General features: G+C 41.5%; 2 protein-coding genes and 1 long non-coding RNA gene across 3 annotated transcripts in view; all 3 read left to right on the forward strand.

The window, feature by feature from the left end:
- The window catches only part of LOC113155588 (NACHT, LRR and PYD domains-containing protein 12-like), a 246,698-nt gene extending 242,078 nt beyond the window's left edge, over positions 1-4,620 (forward strand). Inside the window, exon 16 of the mRNA XM_033326635.1 lies at positions 4,037-4,620. Coding sequence (XP_033182526.1) covers positions 4,037-4,566 — 530 coding nt within the window. The 3' untranslated portion in view covers positions 4,567-4,620. The remainder of the gene's footprint in view (positions 1-4,036) is intronic.
- A 5,354-nt stretch (positions 4,621-9,974) lies between these two features.
- Positions 9,975-10,856, forward strand: LOC117153086. Its single transcript, XR_004463516.1, has 3 exons — positions 9,975-10,123; positions 10,262-10,307; positions 10,609-10,856. It is a non-coding gene; the product is annotated as an uncharacterized LOC117153086 (long non-coding RNA).
- A 1,273-nt stretch (positions 10,857-12,129) lies between these two features.
- The window catches only part of LOC113168130 (NLR family CARD domain-containing protein 3-like), a 43,972-nt gene continuing 32,333 nt past the window's right edge, over positions 12,130-23,768 (forward strand). The window contains exon 1 of the mRNA XM_033326644.1: positions 12,130-12,237. The gene's annotated coding sequence lies outside the window, so the exon portion shown is untranslated. The remainder of the gene's footprint in view (positions 12,238-23,768) is intronic.

A 23,768-nucleotide genomic window follows, 5' to 3' on the forward strand; every position in this document is an offset into this window, starting at 1 on the left:
GAACCAATCAGAACAGTGATGACAAAGGGAGTGGCTGGTATTGGGAAAACAGTCGTAACACAGAAGTTCACTCTGGACTGGGCTGAAGACAAAGCCAACCAGGACATACAGTTCACATTTCCATTGACTTTCAGAGAGCTGAATGTGCTGAAAGAGAAAAAGTTCAGCTTGGTGGAACTTGTTCATCACTTCTTTACTGAAACCAAAGAAGCAGGAATCTGCAGGTTTGAAGAGTTCCAGGTTGTGTTCATCTTGGACGGTCTGGATGAGTGTCGACTTCCTCTGGACTTCAACAACAATCAGATCCTGACTGATGTGACAGAGTCCACCTCAGTGGATGTGCTGCTGACAAACCTGATCAGAGGGAACCTGCTTCCCTCTGCTCACCTCTGGATAACCACACGACCTGCAGCAGCCAATCAGATCCCTCCTGAGTGTGTTGACATGGTGACAGAGGTCAGAGGGTTCACTGACCCACAGAAGGAGGAGTACTTCAGGAAGAGGTTCAGAGATGAGGAGCAGGCCAGAAGAATCATCTCCCACATCAAGACATCACGAAGCCTCCACATCATGTGTCATATCCCAGTCTTCTGCTGGATCAGTGCTACAGTTCTGGTGGACGTGTTGAAAACCAGAGAGGGAGGAGAGCTGCCCAAGACCCTGACTGAGATGTACATCCACTTCCTGGTGGTTCAGTCCAAACTGAAGAACATCAAGTATGATGGAGGAGCTGAGACAGATCCACACTGGAGTCCAGAGAGCAGGAAGATGATTGAGTCTCTGGGAAAACTGGCTTTTAAGCAGCTGCAGAAAGGAAACCTGATCTTCTATGAATCAGACCTGACAGAGTGTGGCATCAATATCAGAGCAGCCTCAGTGTACTCAGGAGTGTTCACACAGATCTTTAAAGAGGAGAGAGGACTGTACCAGGACAAGGTGTTCTGCTTCATCCATCTGAGTGTTCAGGAGTTTCTGGCTGCTCTTCATGTTCATCTGACCTTCATCAACTCTGGAGTCAATCTGCTGTCTGAAGAACAGTCAACTTCTCTCTGGTCAAAACTGTTTAGAGCTGAACTAAAACTTCTCCACCAGAGTGCTGTTGACAAGGCCGTACAGAGTCCAAATGGACATCTGGACTTGTTTCTCCGCTTTCTGCTCGGTCTTTCACTGCAGACCAATCAGACTCTCCTACAAGGTCTGCAGACAGAGACAGGAAGTAAATCACCGACCAATCAGGAAACAGTCCAGTACATCAAGATGAAGATCAAAGAGACTCCCTCAGCAGAGAAAAGCATCAACCTGTTCCACTGTCTGAATGAACTGAATGATCATTCTCTAGTGGAGGAGATCCAACAGCACCTGGACTCAGGAAGTCTCTCCACAGATAAATTCTCTCCTGCTCAGTGGTCAGCTCTGGTCTTCATCTTACTGTCATCAGAAAAAGATCTGGACGTGTTTGACCTGAAGAAATACTCTACATTAGAGGAGGCTCATCAGAGGCTAATACCAGTGGCGAAAGCTGCTAAAAAAGCTTTGTAAGTATGTTGACTTGAAACCATGAACTGGAAACCATGAAGTTTAAATAACTGGGAGAGACCCAAACAGTTACACAGTAACACAAATGTTGTCATGTTATACATCACTGTTTTTCAGACTGAGTGGCTGTAACCTCTCAGAAAGAAGCTGTGAAGCTCTGTCCTCAGTTCTCAGCTCCCAGTCCTCTAGTCTGAGAGAACTGGACCTGAGTAACAACGACCTGCAGGATTCAGGAGTGAAGCTTCTGTCTGCTGGACTGGAGAATCCACACTGTAAACTGGAGACTCTCATGTTAGGATTTATTATCATAAGGATATTTTTATGCTTTTTTTTTTTTCTGGACTCAGAGAAGTTGTCTCCATGAGGAATTTTGATTGTCTTATTCATGTAGTTCTTAGAGTTTCAAAAATACTAATACTAATTAACTGTTTAGATTTTTTTTTATTTTGTGTATAAATAAGTTATTATATATGACCTGATAAAAATATACCACAGATCGACCCGTAGGTCATGTAGACGTTTATGATGTTGGTCTGTACGAAAGCACTAAGTCTCCTGTGTGTTGTTTTGTGTGTCTGCAGACTGTCAGGCTGTCTGATCACAGAGGAAGGCTGTGCTTCTCTGGCCTCAGCTCTGAGCTCCAACCCCTCCCATCTGAGGGAGCTGGACCTGAGCTACAATTATCCAGGGGACACAGGAGTGAAGCTGCTGTCTGCTGGACTGAAGGATCCACACTGGACACTGGACACTCTCAGGTATGTAGAGGCCTGCAGCAGCCACAGACAATGTCTGATTGAAGAGGAAGTAGGGATGTTAATAATTAATGACTCTGTTTGTTTAGATCAGTAAAACAAACGCACCTCTTTGTTTTGAAGAAATGACAAATTAAGAAAAATGTTTCAGCATCTGTTTGTGTCTCACTGTGGAGTCGTGTTGATGAACACTGCAGCAGAAAGTAGTTTTGTGCTGGAAACATTTCCTCTCAGCTGATGAAAAATCTTCACTGAAGCACTTTACATTCAGCAAAGAAAAGAGGGGAGCTCCTGTAATTCTGACTTCAGTGTCTCATTCTGACTTGGTGAACAAATCTCCTCATGATGAAATCAGGTGTTACATTAGATTCTGAAGTGAGGAAATTCAGCTTTACTACCACTACCAGTGATGCCAGATCTCAGGAGAGAAACCAGTAACCAGATATATGAGAACTGTCACAATTTAAGGGGAAAGGAACAAGGCAGATATGAAAGGAAGCAAACAAGCAAAAGCACGAAGACAAAGGAACAACATAAAACTACAAATATGGCAGGTACAAATTAACAAAACAAGAAACCAAAGAAAACAAAAGAAAAAGAAACAGAAAACCACTGCTGAAAGGCAGGAAAATAACTCACAGAAAGTCTAGAGTTCAGAGGATCCAGCGAGGGAGAAAACAAGGCTAAGACAGGGGGACAGGAGAGCCCCTGGGAGGACGACCCAGAGGTGCCGGATGAGGAGTGGCGGGCAGATGTTCCTACTGCGGCACTGACGACCCACTCGAAGACTGGAGAGGCAACAGCAACTTCTGTGTCCACCCATCATGATCTTATCACGATGAGATCATGATGAGATCACAATGAGATCTTGTGTCATATAGGAGACAGTAAATCAGAACTAGAACATGTTCATTTCATCATTACAATCTGTCAAAGAGGAAAAACTCCTTGTTGTTCCCAGTTGAAGAATTAGTTTGTGATTGAATGTTTTTCTCCTCAAACTCCTGTTTTCACTTTCTGTCTCTGGCTGCTCCAACAAATCTGACACCAAATCAGATGAAGCCACAAAGTCTGTGTGTAATGATCAATATCCAGTAGCTGTAGGTGAACTAGACTTCCTCTGAACACAGGACAACGGCTGAAGCTCAGCTGAGATCAGTCCACAGACATTAGAGAGAGGAAAACACACACACAGAGTCCATGTATGTGGAGTTGAGCCTCTTGGACTTTGCTCTCCAGTTTCCTGCTTCCTGTGGTGTCACATTAGTTTGGCTGGTGACAGAGTGAGACTGAAAGCAGGTGTCTGACACCAAAACTGCTGTGAACTAGAGAATTGAAATCTTTCCTCCATGTCACCTCCCTGCTCCGTAGAATTCCAAGATAAGGACTCCAATTCCTTAGTTGTTTGCTGAATGTCCATCCCTACATACAAGCCTCCATTAGAACAGAACCAGAACACACTGTGTGTATGAGAGCCATGTAATGTCCATGTGTGCATGCTGAAAGAGAATGTGCTGCTCTGACCCCCCTCCTCCTTTCAGGGTGGAGCCTGGTGGAGTCCGATGGTTGAGACCAGGTCTGAGGAAGTGTAAGTGTGTTTTTAATGAGACTGAAGAAAACAAAGCAGCAACATTCAACCATCTTCAAACTGTCACATCACTCATTCAAATCCCTGATGTCATGAGTCCTCATCAAACTGATGATAGATTAATAACTGCAGCTGGATTGTGTCTTGTTCTCTCCATCAGATTTCTGTCAACTCACCATCGACACAAACACAGTGAACAGAAAACTACGACTATCTGACAACAACAGGAAGGTGACACGTGTGGAGGAGGATCAGTCATATCCTGATCATCCAGACAGATTTGACCAATGGTGTCCTCAGCTGCTGTGTAGTAATGGTCTGACTGGTCGCTGTTACTGGGAGGTTGAGCTGAGCGGAGTTGTTTATATATCAGTGAGTTACAGAGGAATCAGAAGGAAAGGACACAGTAATGACTGTGTGTTTGGATGGAACAATCAGTCCTGGAGTCTGAGCTGCTCTGATGGTGGTTACTGTGTCTATCACAATAACAGAGAAACATTCATCTCCTCCTCTGTCTCTCACAGAGTATCAGTGTATGTGGACTGTCCTGCTGGGACTCTGTCCTTCTACAGAGTCTCCTCTGACAAACTGATCCACCTCCACACCTTCAACACCACATTCACTGAACCTCTTTATCCTGGGTTTGGCTTCTTGTTTCCTGGTTCCTCAGTGTCTCTGTGTTCAGTGTAGTACTGAGAGTGTTATCCATTTACATTTATCACTCATCTCTGTTAATCAGATAGTTTTCTGTATATATATATATATATATATATATATATATATAAATATATATATATATATATATAAATAAATATATATATATATATATATATATATATATATATATATATATATATATATATAAATAAATAAATATAAATGAAAAAGTTATTTCAAATAGATCATTGTAACAATCTGTCATCATGTAGCTGGAATCAAACAGGGAGTAACCTGACCCCAGGTTAAATTCATTTAGCAGCTGGTGACGTCAACATGTTTGACATAATATGTTATCAGAGCTCAGCAATGAAGCTGATTGGAGAAAAAGACTGGAGTGCTGTGTGACAATATCATTAGTAACAGGAGTGAAACAGTACAACAAACATCAGCTTTCAGGGAACACCAGGTTCAGGGTACTAAAAGCAGCAACTGGTAAAGATGATGATGGAAGAGATTGTCATCAAACTACAAACAGTTCAAATATATCATAAGTAACTTAGTGAAAATGATTTAGTTCAATTTACTATTCCCCACATCGAACATGAAATCCCACACTAACATACCTACATACAGAGAACTTCACATACAGTTAGCCTGCTACAGATCCTAGATGTTAGTCCTGCTAAACACAGGCCTGATTCCAGGAGAGGAACTTGAACTTCATCTGAAATCATTCAGAAGAGCTGAAATCCACCAGGAGCTGGAGGTGTGGAGTAGGAGAGAAGTGCTCAGAAGAGTCTTTGGGACGAGTCCTCCACGCTGATCACAGACCTGATGATGATGATGATGATGATTATGATGAAGTCAAACAAGGCCGTGCTGCCATCAGACTTCCCGGTCTCCAACACTCCCAGCAAACTGACCTGGAGAACTGCAGACTGATCTGCCTGATTTCTCTACTTAAAGGCTCCTGTCAGTTCAGGGCCGTTGTTGATCGACTGTTTCTCACCTCCCTCACTGGATGTTGTTGTTGTTTGTTCTAGATTTGACATTGATTCTAGATCAGTTCTGTTGTTGTTCACTGTTGATGTCAGTTTGACTCTTTGACCTTTGGTACATCAATAAAGTGTCGTCTTATCTTATCTCACCTTTTGACTGTTTTGTTTTTTACTCTCCTGTACCTCCTTCATTGTTCTCAGGAAATTTGATTTTTCTGGGACCAAAACACATCACAAGTTATTTCATTATAGTCGATCACAGACACTGAGGTGTTAGTTGTCTTTAAAGGATTCATGAAGTATATTGAACTTCAAACTTCTTCTTATTATCTTGGAACAACTCACAATTGTTCTGTGTCTTTGTTCAGACTTACTATTGCTTCTGTTCTCCTCATGTCCAACGTTGTTCCTTCTGTGTTTTGGATATGAGATATTCACATTTAGTTATTTGACAGATGCTTTTATCCAAAAACAATTACATGTTCATATCAAGGGCAACTTGGGCTTCAGTGTCTCGAGTTGTAGGACAAGTACTGTAGGAAGAACTAAGAGTCAAACTCTTGACCCTGTGGTTTGTGGACAACGACTCTGACAACTGAGCTACATCTATTGTTCTAACACTAAACTACACAGACGTGAGTTTGACTATTGTTGAACTGAAATGAACTAATAATGGTGGAAAAAAATCCACTTCAAAAGCAAACTTTGATATAGATGGTTTTACTGGATGAGAAGAAACTAACAATTTAAAAGTAGGTCGTTACACAAAGGCAGCGTAGTACAAGGTAGAAAACTGTGTTTTAAGCATTTCCATTTAATTCAAACAGTCCAATAAAGAGCAAGAGCCTCAGATCTGTAGTGAAGTACAAATTGTTGAGTAAATGTACCAAGTTCCATGTTCCACATCAGACAGTTACAGCTCCTTTCTTCCCATATTCCACCAGTGTAAATGACCAGTGACTCGTCCGTCTGGTAGAACAGCTCGTTTCTCAACAGCTCTGTCCTGTCCCAGTTTTCAGATTTAAACATGGAGGTTAATTAGTTCTAAACATGTACAAGGAGCACAGGGAAAGGAGCTGAGAAAAGTCCTGAAAACCAAACATCTGTCAGAGAGTATGAGAGACGTCCGCTGGCTGATAAGTGTGGACAGACTTCCTGTCAGAGCAGTAGTTTCATGGAGCTGTTAGGTAACAACTAAACAGTGTCCCATGATCTACTGCAACCAAGATGAGACACAGCAACAGCTCCTGATGGACTGTTACAGAGCTCAGGAGGTGTGGACAGTCCTGAAAGGTCTCGGTCTGGACTTTAATGTTAATTCCAGCTCTATCATGTACGGACTACTGAGGGAGAACATGTGGACCAAACAGGTGGAGATGTTCCAGCTCAGAATCACCATAGTCACAATAAAATGATGGAAAACCAGATGTATGATGGTCAGAAATCAAAGAGTAATAGACAGTAAGACGGTCTGCAGACAAGTAAGAAGAAGAAGAACAACAACAGCTGTCCTGGTGCTTACTGGACATTTGACTGCTCCCCCTGCACTTTGAGCCCATTTTCTTCTTGTTCTGATGATAAATCTTCTTGTTGTTCTTCCTGTTGTTGTTGTTCAGATGATTCTTCATATTGTTGTTGTTCTATTTCTTCTAGTTCTGATGTATGATGTTGTTGTTTTGCACATGTCCAGATGTTTGTGTTCAATGGAAGTGTTTGTATTGTCCTTGAAGCTTTAATAAAGACGTGTTAAGAAGCTAAAGGACCTAAAGGACTCGGTAAAGGAAGCACTTTGCTCCTGAACTGCTCCAACAACCAGGGGCTCTTTGCAGAGCTGCACACAACATGTGGAGAGTTTGTTCCTGTTTCTAGGAATCTTTCAATGTGATGGGAACAATCAGGAACATTCAACAAACAGGACATTTCCCCTTCTGAACCCAAGCTGCTGAACATGGAACAAAGAACAGGAGCGGACGAGTTTTGGTGCTGTTCAGGTGAATTGTTCCAAAGTGTGGATGAAGCTTCATTTGCTCCACTACGCCATCAAGTGGACGATCAGTGGGAAACAGGCAGTGACTCTAACCACAGCATGGCTTTGGAGTGTGAAGCTGGGAACGGAACAAATCAATGTTTGGGAGTTGGACAACAACGAGTCTGTCTTTACACAGAGACAATGTCGGGGTCACAAGTGGAAACGGAAACACGGTGGGGAGAGGGTTGTGAAGTGACTGTGCTCCTGGAAGATTTCTTCCTTTGGATTTCAAGTCACTTTTCCACAGTGCTGCTCCTCAGTCGGTTTCTTCTGGTTCTTATTCTCCAGTTAGAACCGTCTCCTCCTGTAAGTTACATTTCAAACAATAATCAACTTGATGGAATGAATCAATGGTGGAGTTGGAGGAAACTTTGTCAGAACTTGTTCTTGTCCTTCACTTCTCATTGAACTGTGCTGTTTCTTGAATTTGCATGATGCTCATATAAATACACCGTCACAGCGAGTCAGACTTGATCCGTTGAAGCAGCTCCAGAGGAACCAAAATGCCGGATCCCGTGAAAGGTTGGATTGTTCTCCAGACTATTGTAGCACACTTGGTGATGGACAAACACAACGAGGCTGTGGATGAAGAAGGGACGGAACAAGTGCAGCATGAAGGTGATGTGTTCAGATGGTTTGGGTTTGATTCTGTACTGTCATCTGTCTGTGCCAGCGTCCCTCACATTTCCCTCTGGGATGAATCAAGTCTCCATCAACTGGGGATGTTCTTCAAACTCTGATATTAAAGTCACACATGACCTCAACCCCTAATAGTCAGTTTTCATTTAACAACCCAAAAAACAATTAGTAAAACTTTTAAAACTTAGAAACATTAAAACTGATTTTAAAACTGATTTTAATGGAATTATTCTTTGAATCAATGAGACAATCTCCATTTGTCTCAGTAAATATATTAATAAAAGTGCTTTTTACAGGAGATTTTCACCAGATGCTGGTAACAACTCATGTAATCCACACATGTAAAGACATCAAACCATATATGTCCAAAGATGAAGTTCTGTACAATAATGTGAATTGACAGTAAAAAAAGTATTGAACACACTGACTGGAATTTATTTAAGACTTTGTACAAAAACCTTTGATGTAATTTCAGCCTCAAGACTCCTCCTGTATGGAGAAACTAGTCGAGTGTGTTGCTCGCTGTGATTTTGGTCCATTCTTCACACAAACAGTCTTCAAATCTTCTCTAAACTCTGATCTTTAGTTCTTTCCATACATTTCAGTTGGACTCTAATCAGGTAATTGCCTGGGCTGGGCCACTCCAGCAGCTTTACTTTCTCTCTCTGAAACCAGTTGAGAGTGTCCTTGACTGTGTGTTTGGGTTTTTACCAACATCTGGTGAAGATTTCATGTGAAAAGCACTTTTAGTTTTATATTTAATGAAAAGAATGACAAAGTGCTTAATACTTATTTTACCCTCTGTATCTGTATCGACCCATATTACAGCTTGTTCTTATTTATGTATTTATTTCATCATTCATTCATTTGCCAGTTGTCCCCGGGTCCCACAATGTGTGAACTACGGTCTGAAATCAAGTTCAATCTGTTCACTCAAGTTGGATATTGTTCAGCACCTCCTCAGTCGGTCATGATTAAAAATAGTAAATGGTATTTATTTATTCAATTTATGGCTCTAGACGTGATCTTGGGTGAAAAATAAAAACTGTTTCCACCTGGTTTTGAACTGGAGACCTTTCACATGTGATGTAAATGTGATAAACACGACACTACAGAATCCACATGAGATGTCAGGTTTAGGAACATTTAATAACCAACTGTGCACGAAGATGCTGCACGACTTTCACAGTCCAGATAAAATGACAGTTGTGTAAAGAGCTTTGATGATAAATAAACTCATTTAATGAAGTTTTTGATGGAACCACGTAAAAAACTGAAAAACAAAAAGTAGAAGGTAAAATTCATCATTCAATAATAAAGTAAACTGGAACAAAATGTGTGTAGGTGTCAGGATTTGTCTGTTAGGTCTAGTTTAGCACATCACTAACTGTTATATGGAGATACTATTGATCAGTATCTTAATAGAACCTGGAACAGTTCTTCACTAAAACTATATACAAACTAATTAAAGAGAATGTAAATTGAGGCATATAAGACTATAAATATGGCTATGGAACAGACTCCCTCTGAGAGCGCTGGTCCAGTGGAGCTGGACCAAACTCTTCCAAACTAACAAATGTCTGGTGACAGGTTGTGATGAGGACGAGACAGCACCTGCTGCTGGACTGTTACCGCTCCAGACAGGTGAGAGACCGACTGAACAGGGAGGGTTTTAATATCCAACTAAATGTGAAATCTGGAATATACGTTCTCTGCCAAGAATCTGTGTCCCATGAAGAAGGAAACCTTTTCTATTTCATCATTAACATCACTAACGTCCACATCTGGAAGACAAGCGCAAAAATGGTGTTGGAACAGAACATGATCTGCAGCAAGTCCAGTTTCCAGCAAACAACATTTGTGGGAGAACAGTTTGATAACGACCTCCTCCTCTGTTCTTTATCTGTCTGTTAACTATCAAGTGAGTCCTATTCAATGGGACTTGTTTGGTCTGTTTGAATTATTACATGGCTGCAAATTTTTCCCAGTTGATCCTTGTTATTGTTGATACAAATATATATTGGTGTTGAAATATTATAAATGTGCATTTTATTCACAGACTAAAGAATATGTCAAACGATGATGATTGATGAGCCAACAGTTTAGTAAGTTCATCTAATCACTGTGGCATCTGAATCTTTATGAATAAATAAAAAAAGAAACGTTTCTCATTCATTGGTTGTTCTGCTTCTTATATCGACTGATGTAAAACCCTCTCTGACTACAACATGGGCTGCAAATGGACAGTTGAGCTGTTTCTCTGTCCCAGTGGTGAAATCTCAAGTCACATTTTAATGCATTGTGTACTTTTACTTTTATTAGTATCTACATGTTCCTGATTACACTTAAATAGAGTACTTCTACTCTGAGTCTGATACTTTTTTATTTATCTGCTGCTATTTACAGGTCAGATACTGGATAAATCAGGGAGGCACCACAGTGATGAATTCATGAATTAAATATTGATTGTTCATCCTAATAAGGTCAAATGTATTTATTCCCTCTGAAGACTTATTGTGCTCATGATGTAAACAGGAAAGACAACAATTCAAATCAATACACACAATAAACATGCACAACAACACAGCTGAGCCTCATCGTCACATCACTAGTCACAAGTCTCTTTGGATAAAAGCGTCTGATAAATGACTAAATGGAAACGAAAGAACAAATTCTGACATTAAAACAGAGCTGGTAAATAACTATGTACATTTACTCAGTTTTAGATCCTCATAGTGGAGGAATTTCCATTTTGTTGCTTTTACATAAACTAAAGGTTCAATAAACTAAAATCACACGTCATCCTTAGTTTTTACTTTATATGTAAAATATATTAAAATCTAAAAATCATTGTCACATTGAGCTGACAGCTGCTGAATTCTTTCCTTTGTTGATTCTCTTGTTTAGGACAAAACCACAAATACCAAGAACCATCACAGCACCAAGTGACAAAGCTACTGCCAGTCCAACATGTGTCTCACTGTGTCGTCTGTCCTCAGCTCCTTCATCTCTGCCCCCTCCATCCTTGATCCCTGTAGCCTTGGTGTTTCCAGGTGTGAGTCCTGCAGAGTAGAAACAGCTGTCAGAAGAACACCACAGAATCCACGTCCAGCTGTTCTATAATGTTTTCCTTCATCACTGCTTCATTTGCTGTTTCACTTATTAGTTCAACTCATGATCCACCAATAGAATTGAAGAACTGATGAGTTCTAATGAGGAAAGTTGGAGATTTGATCTTGACAGGCAAGAGACGTTTGATTGTCACAACAGGTGGTTTGACTTTGGCGACATCTGCTGGAGAAATGTGTTTTAAATGAGATCAAATGTGACTGAATGTTATTTCTATAGAAGACATTTGTGTTGAGACAAGTTCCACAGCTGGACCTTCTACCTCAGGTGTTAAACACACACAGGGACAGTTCAATGAGTTCTGACCCAGTAGTATGTCCTCATATTCTGGACCTTCAGTGATCATAATGATGTGTTACGAGTTGAATGTTCCAGTTCTGCAGTGTGTAGTTCAGGTGCTTTTATTTTGATAGTTTCAGTGTGACAGTGAATAAAGCATTAGTTTTCCTAAATGACTGAGCCTCTGTGTTATTTACTGAGGTTCCTGCAGTTCCATGTTCAAAGAACAGCTTTGTTCCCTGTCCTTCACTGACATTTAGAGTTTCATTAGTAAACAGACATGATGACTGCGTTTCATTAGGATTTGAACCTTATTGTGAAATATTGGAGTCATATGACGCTGAAACCACAAACTCATCATCTCCTGAAGCTTTTTACCAACAAACCAAAGTTTGTGGAAACGGAGCATCAAATAGATTTGATTGATTCTGTATCCGACCTCACAGGATGTGAGGATTTGTTGCTGTCAGCACAAACAGCAGCTTGATGTCTTCACTGCAGCTTCTTGTTTCTGGAACAGTTCAACTCGATCGAGCCTCGTGGTTCGAGACGGAAGAGTCGGAAAGTTTGGATTCGTTTCCACCAGTAAAACTAGAAACTCTGAATCTTCTCTGCTCATCACTAGAGGTGAGTATCTGCAAACTCCAGCACAAACAGCAGCTTCAATGCTGCTAGAAAAGTTAGAAAGTGTCCGTCTGGTTTTCAGACGAACTTCATCTCAACAGACCTTTAGTTTCACTTCCTGGAACATTTCAGTCAAATGTGTCGTTTCAAACCGTCTTTAATGGACATAGAGTTAGTGGATGGTCTCTAGTTGAACACAGAGTCGTTGTTACTGTGGAGCTCCACTTACTGAGGACTGAAGGCAGCTTTTCCTGCCTCCATCAGCCTGTGGAGGAGGCGGAGATGAGCCGCTGCTCTCCCGCTGTCTGAGCCACTAAATGCGGTCTGAACTCGGCCGGACAGCCGCTGGAGAACAGCTCCGACTTTCTCTGTCAGTAGATCCTCACTACAGGACTCATGGGGTTAAATAATGTTCAGATAGAAAATAATAAGAAGTAAAAGAAGACAGTGTTCCAGGAAGTAGTCTCTTCCTCAGTCCCAGATGTTCAGTGTTTCATGTCCACTGGACTCAGAACTGAGGTCTGTAGTTGAACCTCTGGGAGAATTATTACAGATGAAACAACAACAAGTAGTTAGTACATTAAAGTAAATCATTTATCAAAGTAATAGTATCACGTTTCATTCTGTTCATTACATATGATGAGATACTTGTACTTTACCTGAAGGTACTTTTACTCCACTACAGAGGAAAATATTGTACTATTTAATTTACTACATTTATTTCACAGCTACTTTGCAGATTGTTCATAGAAACTCTGATCAGCTGATCTGTGATGTATTAGTACACATTCACCACCTGTCAGTACATGAAGTGAACTTCACCTTTACCTGCTGCAACATTAGTGATGTTTACACAGTAATACACATTAAACTCAGTCAAATCTGCAGTACTTTTACTTCTTTGTGTATTTTTGCCATCATTAGAGTAGATTGTTGTACAGCAAACTGCTGATTCTCAGTCATTTCCAGACCTACAGTGTAGTAAGTCTGTTTGTAGAAACTCTATTTAGACTTTGATTTGACTGAGGCACAGAGGAAGTTTACTGTACCTGCAGTTTTTAAAGTATCTCCAGGATTTTCTCAGATAACACAGATGATCAGATTATTTTTCTGTGTTTATCTCTAAATGTTGTTTAGTGGTGGAAAAGTTACTGAAGAGTTACAGAGGTTTTATTTCCACAGCATCAGATTTGTAGTTTTTCAGCTCAGGTTTACTGAGTACCAGTGTTGTTCGTCTCTGTCTCACACTGACACTAACACATTGATACTGGGAGCTGCCCAGTACAAAGTCTGATCGAACCAGACACTGGAGCAGCTGGATTGACTTGTTAAAAACACTAAGTAGTTTATATGATGTGAGATGCTGAACATTATTTGTCTCTTTTATAATGGCCTCTGATTTGTTTCACAGATGGAGAGGTCTGTAAAGGTGGAGCTACTGCACATGTTGGAGGATTTGGGAGAAGAGGAACTTAGGAAATTCCAGTGGCTTCTGCAGAATGCAGATGGTTTACAGAACATCAGAAAGTCCAAACTGGAGAACGCAGACAGACTAGAAACAATAGATTTAATGTACCAGATGTACAGTGATAACGCTCTGGAGGTGGCAAAGTTGATTTTACAGAAAATTAAGCGTAATAAAGTTCAGTCACAGGAAGGTAAGATATGAAACAACTGGAACATTATGTAGACACAACAGGCTGATTTTAACACATAAACATGTATTCAAGTCTCAGGCTCCATCAGTTTAACCTTGATAAACCTTCTGGATGTATTTCCTTGACATTCTTTATTGTTTACAACATGCAGGTGCCATGAAAACAGAAGGTCCAACAGTGTATAGACAAAATAAGATGAACATCAGTCTGTGTTAAGTTGTTCTGACTGTTGTAGGTTTTCTTAGAGGTCGTCAATAAGACAGAAACTTGTAGAAGGAAATCCAGCTAAAGACCGTTCACAGCTCCTGTTGTCTCCATGTCTTCTTCTTCTTTCAGCTGCTGCCTTTAGGACACTGTCTGTCTCCTGGTCTGTTCTCTGTATCTTCCTCTGTCACACCAGCCTCTCTCATGTCTCCTTCACCATGATCATGAATCTCCTCTTTGACCTTCCTATCCTCCTCCTGTCTGGCAGCTCCATCCTTAGCTTTCCTCTCCTGATATCCTCCCCCTCCCTCCTCTGAACATGAACCATCTCTCACTTTGTCTGTGAACCGTCCTACCTGAGCTGTTCCGCTGATATATTCAACTCAGCCACCTCCAGCTCTGCCTCATGTCTTTTTGTCTCTGCCACTGTCTCTAGTCCAGACAACATAGATTAAACATTAAACTCTATTCTGGATTTTACAGGGAGTTACTTCTTTTTCATTTCTTCATCAACATCCCTGAGCAAACATCACGTCTGTGCTGCTCTTTCTTGTCATGAAACAATATTGTTAGTCACTGTTTATCACCTCTCCTCTTCTCCTACTCTTCCTCAGTACAATGATCCACTTATCAGACATCCTCTCACTTACTTTTCTTAAATTAGCTGGTTAACCACTCCACTGCTGTCTCTACTAAACATTTCCATGTCTCCAATGTTCTGTCATCTAGACCAACTGGACCTTTCCATTCTTCCCCCGCTTTCATAATTTCCTGACTTCATCCTTAGTACTGCCCCTCACTTCATGTTGTTTCTATGTGATGTCTCTATAGCATCAATGTGTAGTTAATTTACAGAGGAGATGCTAGCAGTCATTTCTTATATAAACTTTTTAGCTACACTATCAGTCACAATGTGTACAGAGGTAGGAGTTACCATGTTTTTATGAAAAGATACATGACTGCAACTGTGTTACCATAAGTTCAACAAGGGTTTTCTATTGATCAGTTATTCTTTTGGATAAATAAATTTGCATTAGCAGCATATCGAGCTATTGTTAGACAGTAGGAAGACAGCAATCTGCTTTTCTGTAAGAAACATGATCATTTCTATCTGAGCCCCACATTTTCACTGTTGGTGTCGTCTTAACTGATTAATGAGAAACCTTCATTTAAACATACCTTTGACAGTGTTTGTCTAATTATTAATTACTATCAATTAAGTTGGTGATAAACCATTTTAAAATAGTTTTGATTGTACGGTGAGTTGAAAAGTTACAAGTGGAGGAAGAAATCACTGTTACAGTGACTGTTGTGACCAGGTCATTAATGTTACATCTTATTATCTGTTCTTCATCCAGATACTGTTGATATTTCGAATGTCAAGTCTAAACTTAGGTCTAATCTGAAGAAGAAGTTCCAGTGTGTGTTTGAGGGGATTGCTAAAGCAGGAAACCCAACCCTTCTGAACCAGATCTACACAGAGCTCTACATCACAGAGGGAGGGACTGGAGAGGTCAATGATGAACATGAGGTCAGACAGATTGAAACAGCATCCAGAAAACCACACAGACCAGAAACAACCATCAGACAAGAAGACATCTTTAAAGGTTCACCTGGAAGAAATGAACCAATCAGAACAGTGATGACAAAGGGAGTGGCTGGCATTGGGAAAACAGTCTTAACACAGAAGTTCACTCTGGACTGGGCTGAAGACAAAGCCAACCAGGACATACAGTTCACATTTCCATTGACTTTCAGAGAGCTGAATGTGCTGAAAGAGAAAAAGTTCAGCTTGGTGGAACTTGTTCATCACTTCTTTACTGAAACCAAAGAAGCAGGAATCTGCAGGTTTGAAGAGTTCCAGGTTGTGTTCATCTTGGACGGTCTGGATGAGTGTCGACTTCCTCTGGACTTCTACAACAATCAGATCCTGACTGATGTGACAGAGTTCACCTCAGTGGATGTGCTGCTGACAAACCTGATCAGTGGGAACCTGCTTCCCTCTGCTCGCCTCTGGATAACCACACGACCTGCAGCTGCCAATCAGATCCCTCCTCAGCGTGTTGACATGGTGACAGAGGTCAGAGGGTTCACTGACCCACAGAAGGAGGAGTACTTCAGGAAGAGGTTCAGAGATGAGGAGCAGGCCAGAAGAATCATCTCCCACATCAAGACATCACGAAGCCTCCACATCATGTGTCACATCCCAGTCTTCTGCTGGATCACTGCTACAGTTCTGGAGGATGTGTTGAAAACCAGAGAGGGAGGAGAGCTGCCCAAGACCCTGACTCAGATGTACATCCACTTCCTGGTGGTTCAGTCTAAACTGAAGAACATCAGGTATGATGGAGGAGCTGAGACAGATCCACACTGGAGTCCAGAGAGCAGGAAGATGATTGAGTCTCTGGGAAAACTGGCTTTTGTGCAGCTGCAGAAAGGAAACCTGATCTTCTATGAATCAGACCTGACAGAGTGTGGCATCGATATCAGAGCAGCCTCAGTGTACTCAGGAGTGTTCACACAGATCTTTAAAGAGGAGAGAGGACTGTACCAGGACAAGGTGTTCTGCTTCGTCCATCTGAGTGTTCAGGAGTTTCTGGCTGCTCTTCATGTCCATCTGACCTTCATCAACTCTGGAGTCAATCTGCTGTCTGAACAACAGTCAACTTCTCTGTGGTCCAAACTGTTTAGACCTGAACTAAAACTTCTCCACCAGAGTGCTGTGGACAACGCTGTACAAAGTCCAAATGGACACCTGGACTTGTTTCTCCGCTTTCTCCTCGGTCTTTCACTGCAGACCAATCAGACTCTCCTACGAGGTCTGCAGACACAGACAGGAAATAACTCAATGAACAATGAGGAAACAGTCCAGTACATCAAGAAGAAGATCAAAGAGACTCCCTCAACAGAGAAAAGCATCAACCTGTTCCACTGTCTGGATGAATTGAATGATTTTTCTCTAGTAGAGGAGATCCAACAGTACCTGGACTCAGGAAGTCTCTCCACAGATAAACTGTCTCCTGCTCAGTGGTCAGCTCTGCTCTTCATGTTGGTGTCATCAGGAAAAGATCTGGAAGTGTTTAATTCGTTTAAATACTCTTCCAACTTTTCAGAGGAGGATCTTCTGTTTGTTCTGGGAGTCGTCAAAGTCTCCAAGAAAGTAGTGTAAGTGTAAAAATAGTGGAATTTATTCATCATTAAATCCACAGCTACTGTATTTGAACAACAGAACAGAACTTATTACTGGTTTTCAGTTTTCAATATTTCTCGACACAAATGTTTTCATCTTATACATCACTGTTTTTCAGACTGAGTGGCTGTAACCTCTCAGAGAGAAGCTGTGACGCTCTGTCCTCAGTTCTCAGCTCCCAGTCCTCTATTCTGAGAGAACTGGACCTGAGTAACAACAACCTGCAGGATTCAGGAGTGAAGCTTCTGTCTGCTGGACTGGAGAATCCACCCTGTAAACTGGAAACTCTCAAGTCAGGTCAAATTAATACTTTAATCTACATGCAGTTTTATTTTTATATTTTTATTTGCTATATTTAAATCTCTGTTTACTACTGCAGTGACGACTATTCTCTCCGTACTCTATAGACAAAGATTTATACCACAAAATAATAATGACAAAGAAATTATAATAAAGATGATAAGATACTTTTTTTGATCCCCTTGGGAAAATTGTACATATTGGCACTACTACAGGTTCTTGGTGTCTTGTTTGATTACCAGAAATAGTATAAGATGAACAATAAATATAAAATACTATAAATAGGTGGCTCACTGAGACCTTTCACCTTTCACCAGACTTACTTTGATAAATAATGGTAATCGATTCAACTGAATGTCTGCTCTTAAAATATCTTATTAAATAGTAAAATTTCACAAAGTCTGCTATAAAATTTTCCAAATTTTTCTTACAATTTAAAATGTTGCTTCATGTTTGTTCATTTCTAAGTAGACTTGATAACTCCAACTACAGATAGATTATTTCTTGATTGTATTTTTGCTGCAATGGTTTTCATGAATATTTTTTTAAAATTTGTTTTCGCTGTTGTTGTATTTTCCTAAATTTACCCCAAATATTGTGTATCAGGAATAAAAAACGTGAAAATAGACCAACAACAAATGGATGTTAAGTGTTTTTTGTGTTGTTTTGTGTGTCTGCAGACTGTCAGGCTGTCTGATCACAGAGGAAGGCTGTGCTTCTCTGGTCTCAGCTCTGAGCTCCAACCCATCCTATCTGAGAGAGCTGGACCTGAGCTACAATCATCCAGGAGACACAGGAGTGAAGCTGCTGTCTGCTAGACTGGAGGATCCACACTGGAGACTGAACACTCTCAGGTATGGAGAGGCCTGCTGCAGCCACAGACAATGTCTGATGGAGGAGGAGGTCCTAGATCCTGATCATGTCATGATGAGATCTTGTGTCATATATAGGAGACAGTAAATCAGAACTAGAACATGTTCATTTCATCATTACAATCTGTCAAAGAGGAAAAACTCCTTGTTGTTCCCAGTAGAAAAATTAGTTTGTGATTGAATGTTTTTCTCTTCAAACTCCTGTTTTCACTTTCTGTCTCTGGCTGCTCCAACAAATCTGACACCATATCAGATGAAGCTACAAAGTCTGTGTGTAATGATCAATATCCAGTAGCTGGAGGTGAACTAGACTTCCTCTGAACACAGGACAACGTGTGAAGCTCAGCTGAGATCAGTCCACAGACATTAGAGAGAGGAAAACACACACACAGAGTCCATGTATGTGGAGTTGAGCCTCTTGGACTTTGCTCTCCAGTTTCCTGCTTCCTGTGGTGTCACATTAGTTTGTCTGGTGACAGACTGCTGTGAACTAGAGAATTGAAATCTTTCCTCCATGTCACCTCCCTGCTCCGTAGAATTCCAAGATAAGGACTCCAATTCCTTAGTTGTTTGCTGAATGTCCATCCCTACATACAAGCCTCCATTAGAACAGAACCAGAACACACTGTGTGTATGAGAGCCATGTAATGTCCATGTGTGCATGCTGAAAGAGAATGTGCTGCTCTGACCCCCCTCCTCCTTTCAGGGTGGAGCCTGGTGGAGTCCGATGGTTGAGACCAGGTCTGAGGAAGTGTAAGTGTGTTTTTAATGAGACTGATGAAAACAAAGCAGCAACATTCAACCATCTTCAAACTGTCACATCACTCATTCAAATGCCTGATGTCATGAGTCCTCATCAAACTGATGATAGATTAATAACTGCAGCTGGATTGTGTCTTGTTCTGTCCATCAGATTTCTGTCAACTCACCATCGACACAAACACAGTGAACATAGAACTACGACTGTCTGACAACAACAGGAAGGTGACACGTGTGGAGGAGGAGGATCAGTCATATCCTGATCATCCAGACAGATTTGACCAGAGACCTCAGCTGCTGTGTAGTAATGGTCTGACTGGTCGCAGTTACTGGGAGGTCGAGTGGAGGGGAGTAGTTTCTATATCAGTGAGTTACAGAGGAATCAGAAGGAAAGGAAAGAGTAAAGACTGTGAGTGTGGATGGAACAATCAGTCCTGGAATCTCATCTGCTGTGATGATTATGGTTGCTTTGTTCTTCACAATAACAGAGAAACATCCATCTCCTCCTCTGTCTCTAACAGAGTATCAGTGTATGTGGACTGTCCTGCTGGGACTCTGTCCTTCTACAGAGTCTCCTCTGACAAACTGATCCACCTCCACACCTTCAACACCACATTCACTGAACCTCTTTATCCTGGGTTTGGGTTCCGGTTTCCTGGTTCCTCAGTGTCTCTGTGTTCAGTGTAGTACTGAGAGTGTTGTCCTGTCAGAGAAACGTTGTCTCTGTTGAACAGATAGTTCAGTCTCTACATGTCTGTCTCTTTCACTCACACACACGTTTTCAGATTCATGGATTCAATCAGTTTCTTCTTGAACCATGATTCCTTGTAAACTTACTCTTTTTCCAATGGAGTACTTTTACTTTCCTTCAGTGGAGTATTTTAGAATTATTACCTTTTTGTTCTTACCACCTCTGTCTACAACACTGTACAGTGTGGAGACAAGCAGCTGTTCATCAAGTGTGTAGGACATGTTTTTTTTAAGTTGTTAGAAGTTGAACTAACTAAGTTGCAGCTTCAGTTTAAACTCCATACTACAGTTTGGACTACAGTCAGACAGATTCTATGAGCATCAGGTGGTTTTAGGTGATTTGACATGAATTCCTGTCATTCTGATGATAAATGTGCGTGTTTTTGAAAGTAAAACCTACAGCTCAGTAGGTAGGCTGTTCAGTAAAAACTAATCTGGAACATTAAGATCAAATGTGAGGATCCACTGTGTAGGTGCACATCATCACTCTGCAGGACAGTGGGACGTTTTCATTGGCTTCATTCAAATGTGCAGCTAATCTGGAGACACACAAACATCCCGTGACCTTCAACAGGTCAGTCATTAGCTTTAAGACGTTTGACCCTAGAAACCAGAGTCCACAGTCTCTGTTGAAGACTTTATTTTGAGGGGAATGGTTCAGTGTAAGAAGAGCTGGGTTTGAATCCACAGGTCGACCGGGTGCCTTTCTGTGTGAGTTTGGATGTTCTTCCTGTGTTTGAGCTGCTTTTCTCCAGGTTCTCCGGCTTCCTCCCACAGTCCAAACACATGTATGTAGGTTAATGGACTCTAAACTGTCCCTGGGTGTGAATGTTTGTCTGTCTCTGTATGTCAGCCCTGTGATAGACTGGACACCTGTCCAGGTGGACCCTGCCTCTGACCTAATGACAGCTGAGATAGGATCCAGCACTGCTGAGGCCCTTCAGAGGACAACTGAGGACAGGATGATGGAGGGAGAATGGGTGGCTCAGTGGAGACACTGGTTGGACACTGAGGTTTCACTGTATGTGGAAATGTGGAGAAAGGTTGAGGTTGAATAAGCTGTTGGACTCTGAGCGTCAGTCCCTCATCTGGCAAATTTCAGAGTGTTGCATCGGGAAAGGTGTCCAGTGTAAAAACCTGAGTCACATCAACGTTGTTGAACCAACATGATGCTGAAATGTGGAGAAAGGTCGATGTTGATGTCCAGATAAAGTCTGTGTAATCTATAGTTGAGCCAAAGTTAGTTTCTCCTCTTTGAATTCCAGGTTTGGTTTTGTTTTGTAAATACATATAAATCATCTGATCATAGTGAGTCGTAGTATCAGACAAACACAGGACTGTAGAGGTCTGGACTCTGTTGGTGTTTTTCTTGAAGGAGCCAGTGTCACAGCAGTGATTTATTTGATCTCTGGTCCATATTGATTTATTCTGAGAGTTTAGCCCGTGTCCTGCAGTAGATCCCCGCTGGCTGTGTCCACAGAGAGTGGGTTCACCCTCAGCAGCAAGTATCACTGAACTCAGAGAGATGGAGACAGTTAGTTAACAGAGGATAGAACCAGCACTGCTGAGGCTGATGGAGACCAACTAGATCTGGGATTACGACAGGGATGGAGCTGCTGATTGGGACTGTAGCTGTATCTGTGCTGCAGTTGTTGTGGTTCTGATTGTCCACATGATCTCATTCTGGTTCAAACTCTATGAATCACTCAGCAGAGATATAGACAGAAAGGTGGTGTACAGTAACCTGCACAGTACACCGCCTTTCATCCAGGGACAGCTGGGATTGTGGGAACACAGTGCTGAGAGCTGGTTAGCTTGGTGAACTAGCTGGATCCATTTCTCTGGTGGTAGAATGAGGCTGTGTAGCCACAGACAGGTCCTAGTGGTTCTGCTGAGAGCTGATCCCTGTCTGCCACAACGTTCAAACACCTGGGGTCGTATTCACAAAGCTCCGTAATCCTCTAGTGATGGTTTCTCCTGGTGATGAAATTCTAAGAAAATGATTTTTATTTCTACTAAACTATGAGAACAACATGAACCAGAGCAGCAGTGCTGACTTGTCTCTGTTAGAACCTTCTATCAGCAGTGATCAGACAAACTACTGCAGAACTTCCACAGCTTCATACTGTGACCAACATGTTCCTCATTTATTTCACTGGACGTTCAGACCACACAGAGCAGACTTCACCAACGTTACTGAGAGAACGGATGAGACACAAACGGCATCATCACAGCATCAGAAGATGAAGATATGTTGGTCAGAACCAACAGAACCTCTTTGATTTGAAGACGACCCAGTTTCCATGTGAATCAATGTGCTACTGAAACAGACTGGTCAGTGATCAGTATCAGCTTCGAATATATTCTGTGAAGAGAATTCTTTACATCCAGCTGCATTAAGACTTAAATCGAGTCTGAACATCAGAGGAAGTCTTTGATTTTCACTGCTCACTGTCATCAAGGACACATTTGGTTCAATCTTCTTTCTATATTGTGACGAGTGTATTTGAAGGTAAAGACCTCCGTTTTAGGGAAGTCTGGGTCTCTCTGCTCAGACTGCTGCCCCCGCGACCCCGCCCCGGATAATGGATGGATATACACCTGTGTGTCCTCAGATCCCTACAGGCCTGAGTCAGATAGAAACCAGATCACCATCAGAGCCTCAGGACTGATCCTGGGTCTGATCTTATCTGTGGCTGGATTCATCGACTGCAGGGAGAAGGTCAAAGGTCAGAGCAGGACACAGTCTGGACCCAGTTTGTATAGATGCTACTTTTGATCCGAGTTTAAATTGACTCCAGGTTTATCAATCTAATGCGGCGTGGGAACTTATGTCACCCGGACTTTCTCCTGCTGTGTTCTACATGTGTGAACCCACAAGTCCGCACGATGTCTGGACCTGATCCTCCAGAGTCAGTCCAGAGTGCATATGTGGAAACGTCTTAACAGTAGTTCTCTCACTAGTCCTTCTACAACCAGTTTGCTGCTTCACTAAAACAACAAATACTGTGTGTTGATGCATTTGGAACAAGTTCAGTCCAGTTTTAGTGATGACTGTTGACCCCTGTCCTTGTTGTGGACCAGGACATATTCTGGTTCCCACTAACTGAGACCTGATCCTGATCCTTGACCTGGACCTGCAGCTGCAGCTGTTTATTAGATGGAGGAAAAAACAGTTAGTGCTTCTGTTTCCTGCTCAACAGACAGTCAGTGCTGCCACCTGCTGGACTCTGCTGGTCTGAACCTGATCCAGGATTCTGGTTTAGTTCCACACCAGGTCTCTGCAGTAACACAGAACCAGTTTTTATCCACTACTACAAATGTCAAACAAGCTGACAATAAATATTTGATCCTATTTAAAGGTCGAGTTTCTCTGGTGTCAGAGTCACATGTTCAACACATCTGAACTACACTTGTACTTTTCTTTGGAACGTAACTAAGTACTTTTACTCCAGTAATGTACTTCATACATGGTGGTTGTGTGTATTTTTACTGCACTACACTGATTTCACTGATAGTTAAAAACCAAAGAATCAGTTGGTGAAATCTGATCCAGTTTTACACTGAAACATTTCAAACTAGCTCCACCTCAACTACTGACAAGGTGAAAGTACTACTATCTATACCACGATCTTTAAAGGTTGTAATGTCTATTAGCTTTAGCTGCAGAGTCTGAGGCCTCCACCCGGTGTCACCGTATCTTATTATCACCTCCTCTTGTTGGGATCTTCCCATAAAATGACAAATCAATACTTTTTAAAAGGTTCATCATGATGCCTGTTGTTTGACTTTCACTGTCGT

The sequence above is a fragment of the Anabas testudineus genome, chromosome 18, assembly GCF_900324465.2.
Source record: "Anabas testudineus chromosome 18, fAnaTes1.2, whole genome shotgun sequence".
NCBI lineage: Eukaryota > Metazoa > Chordata > Actinopteri > Anabantiformes > Anabantidae > Anabas > Anabas testudineus.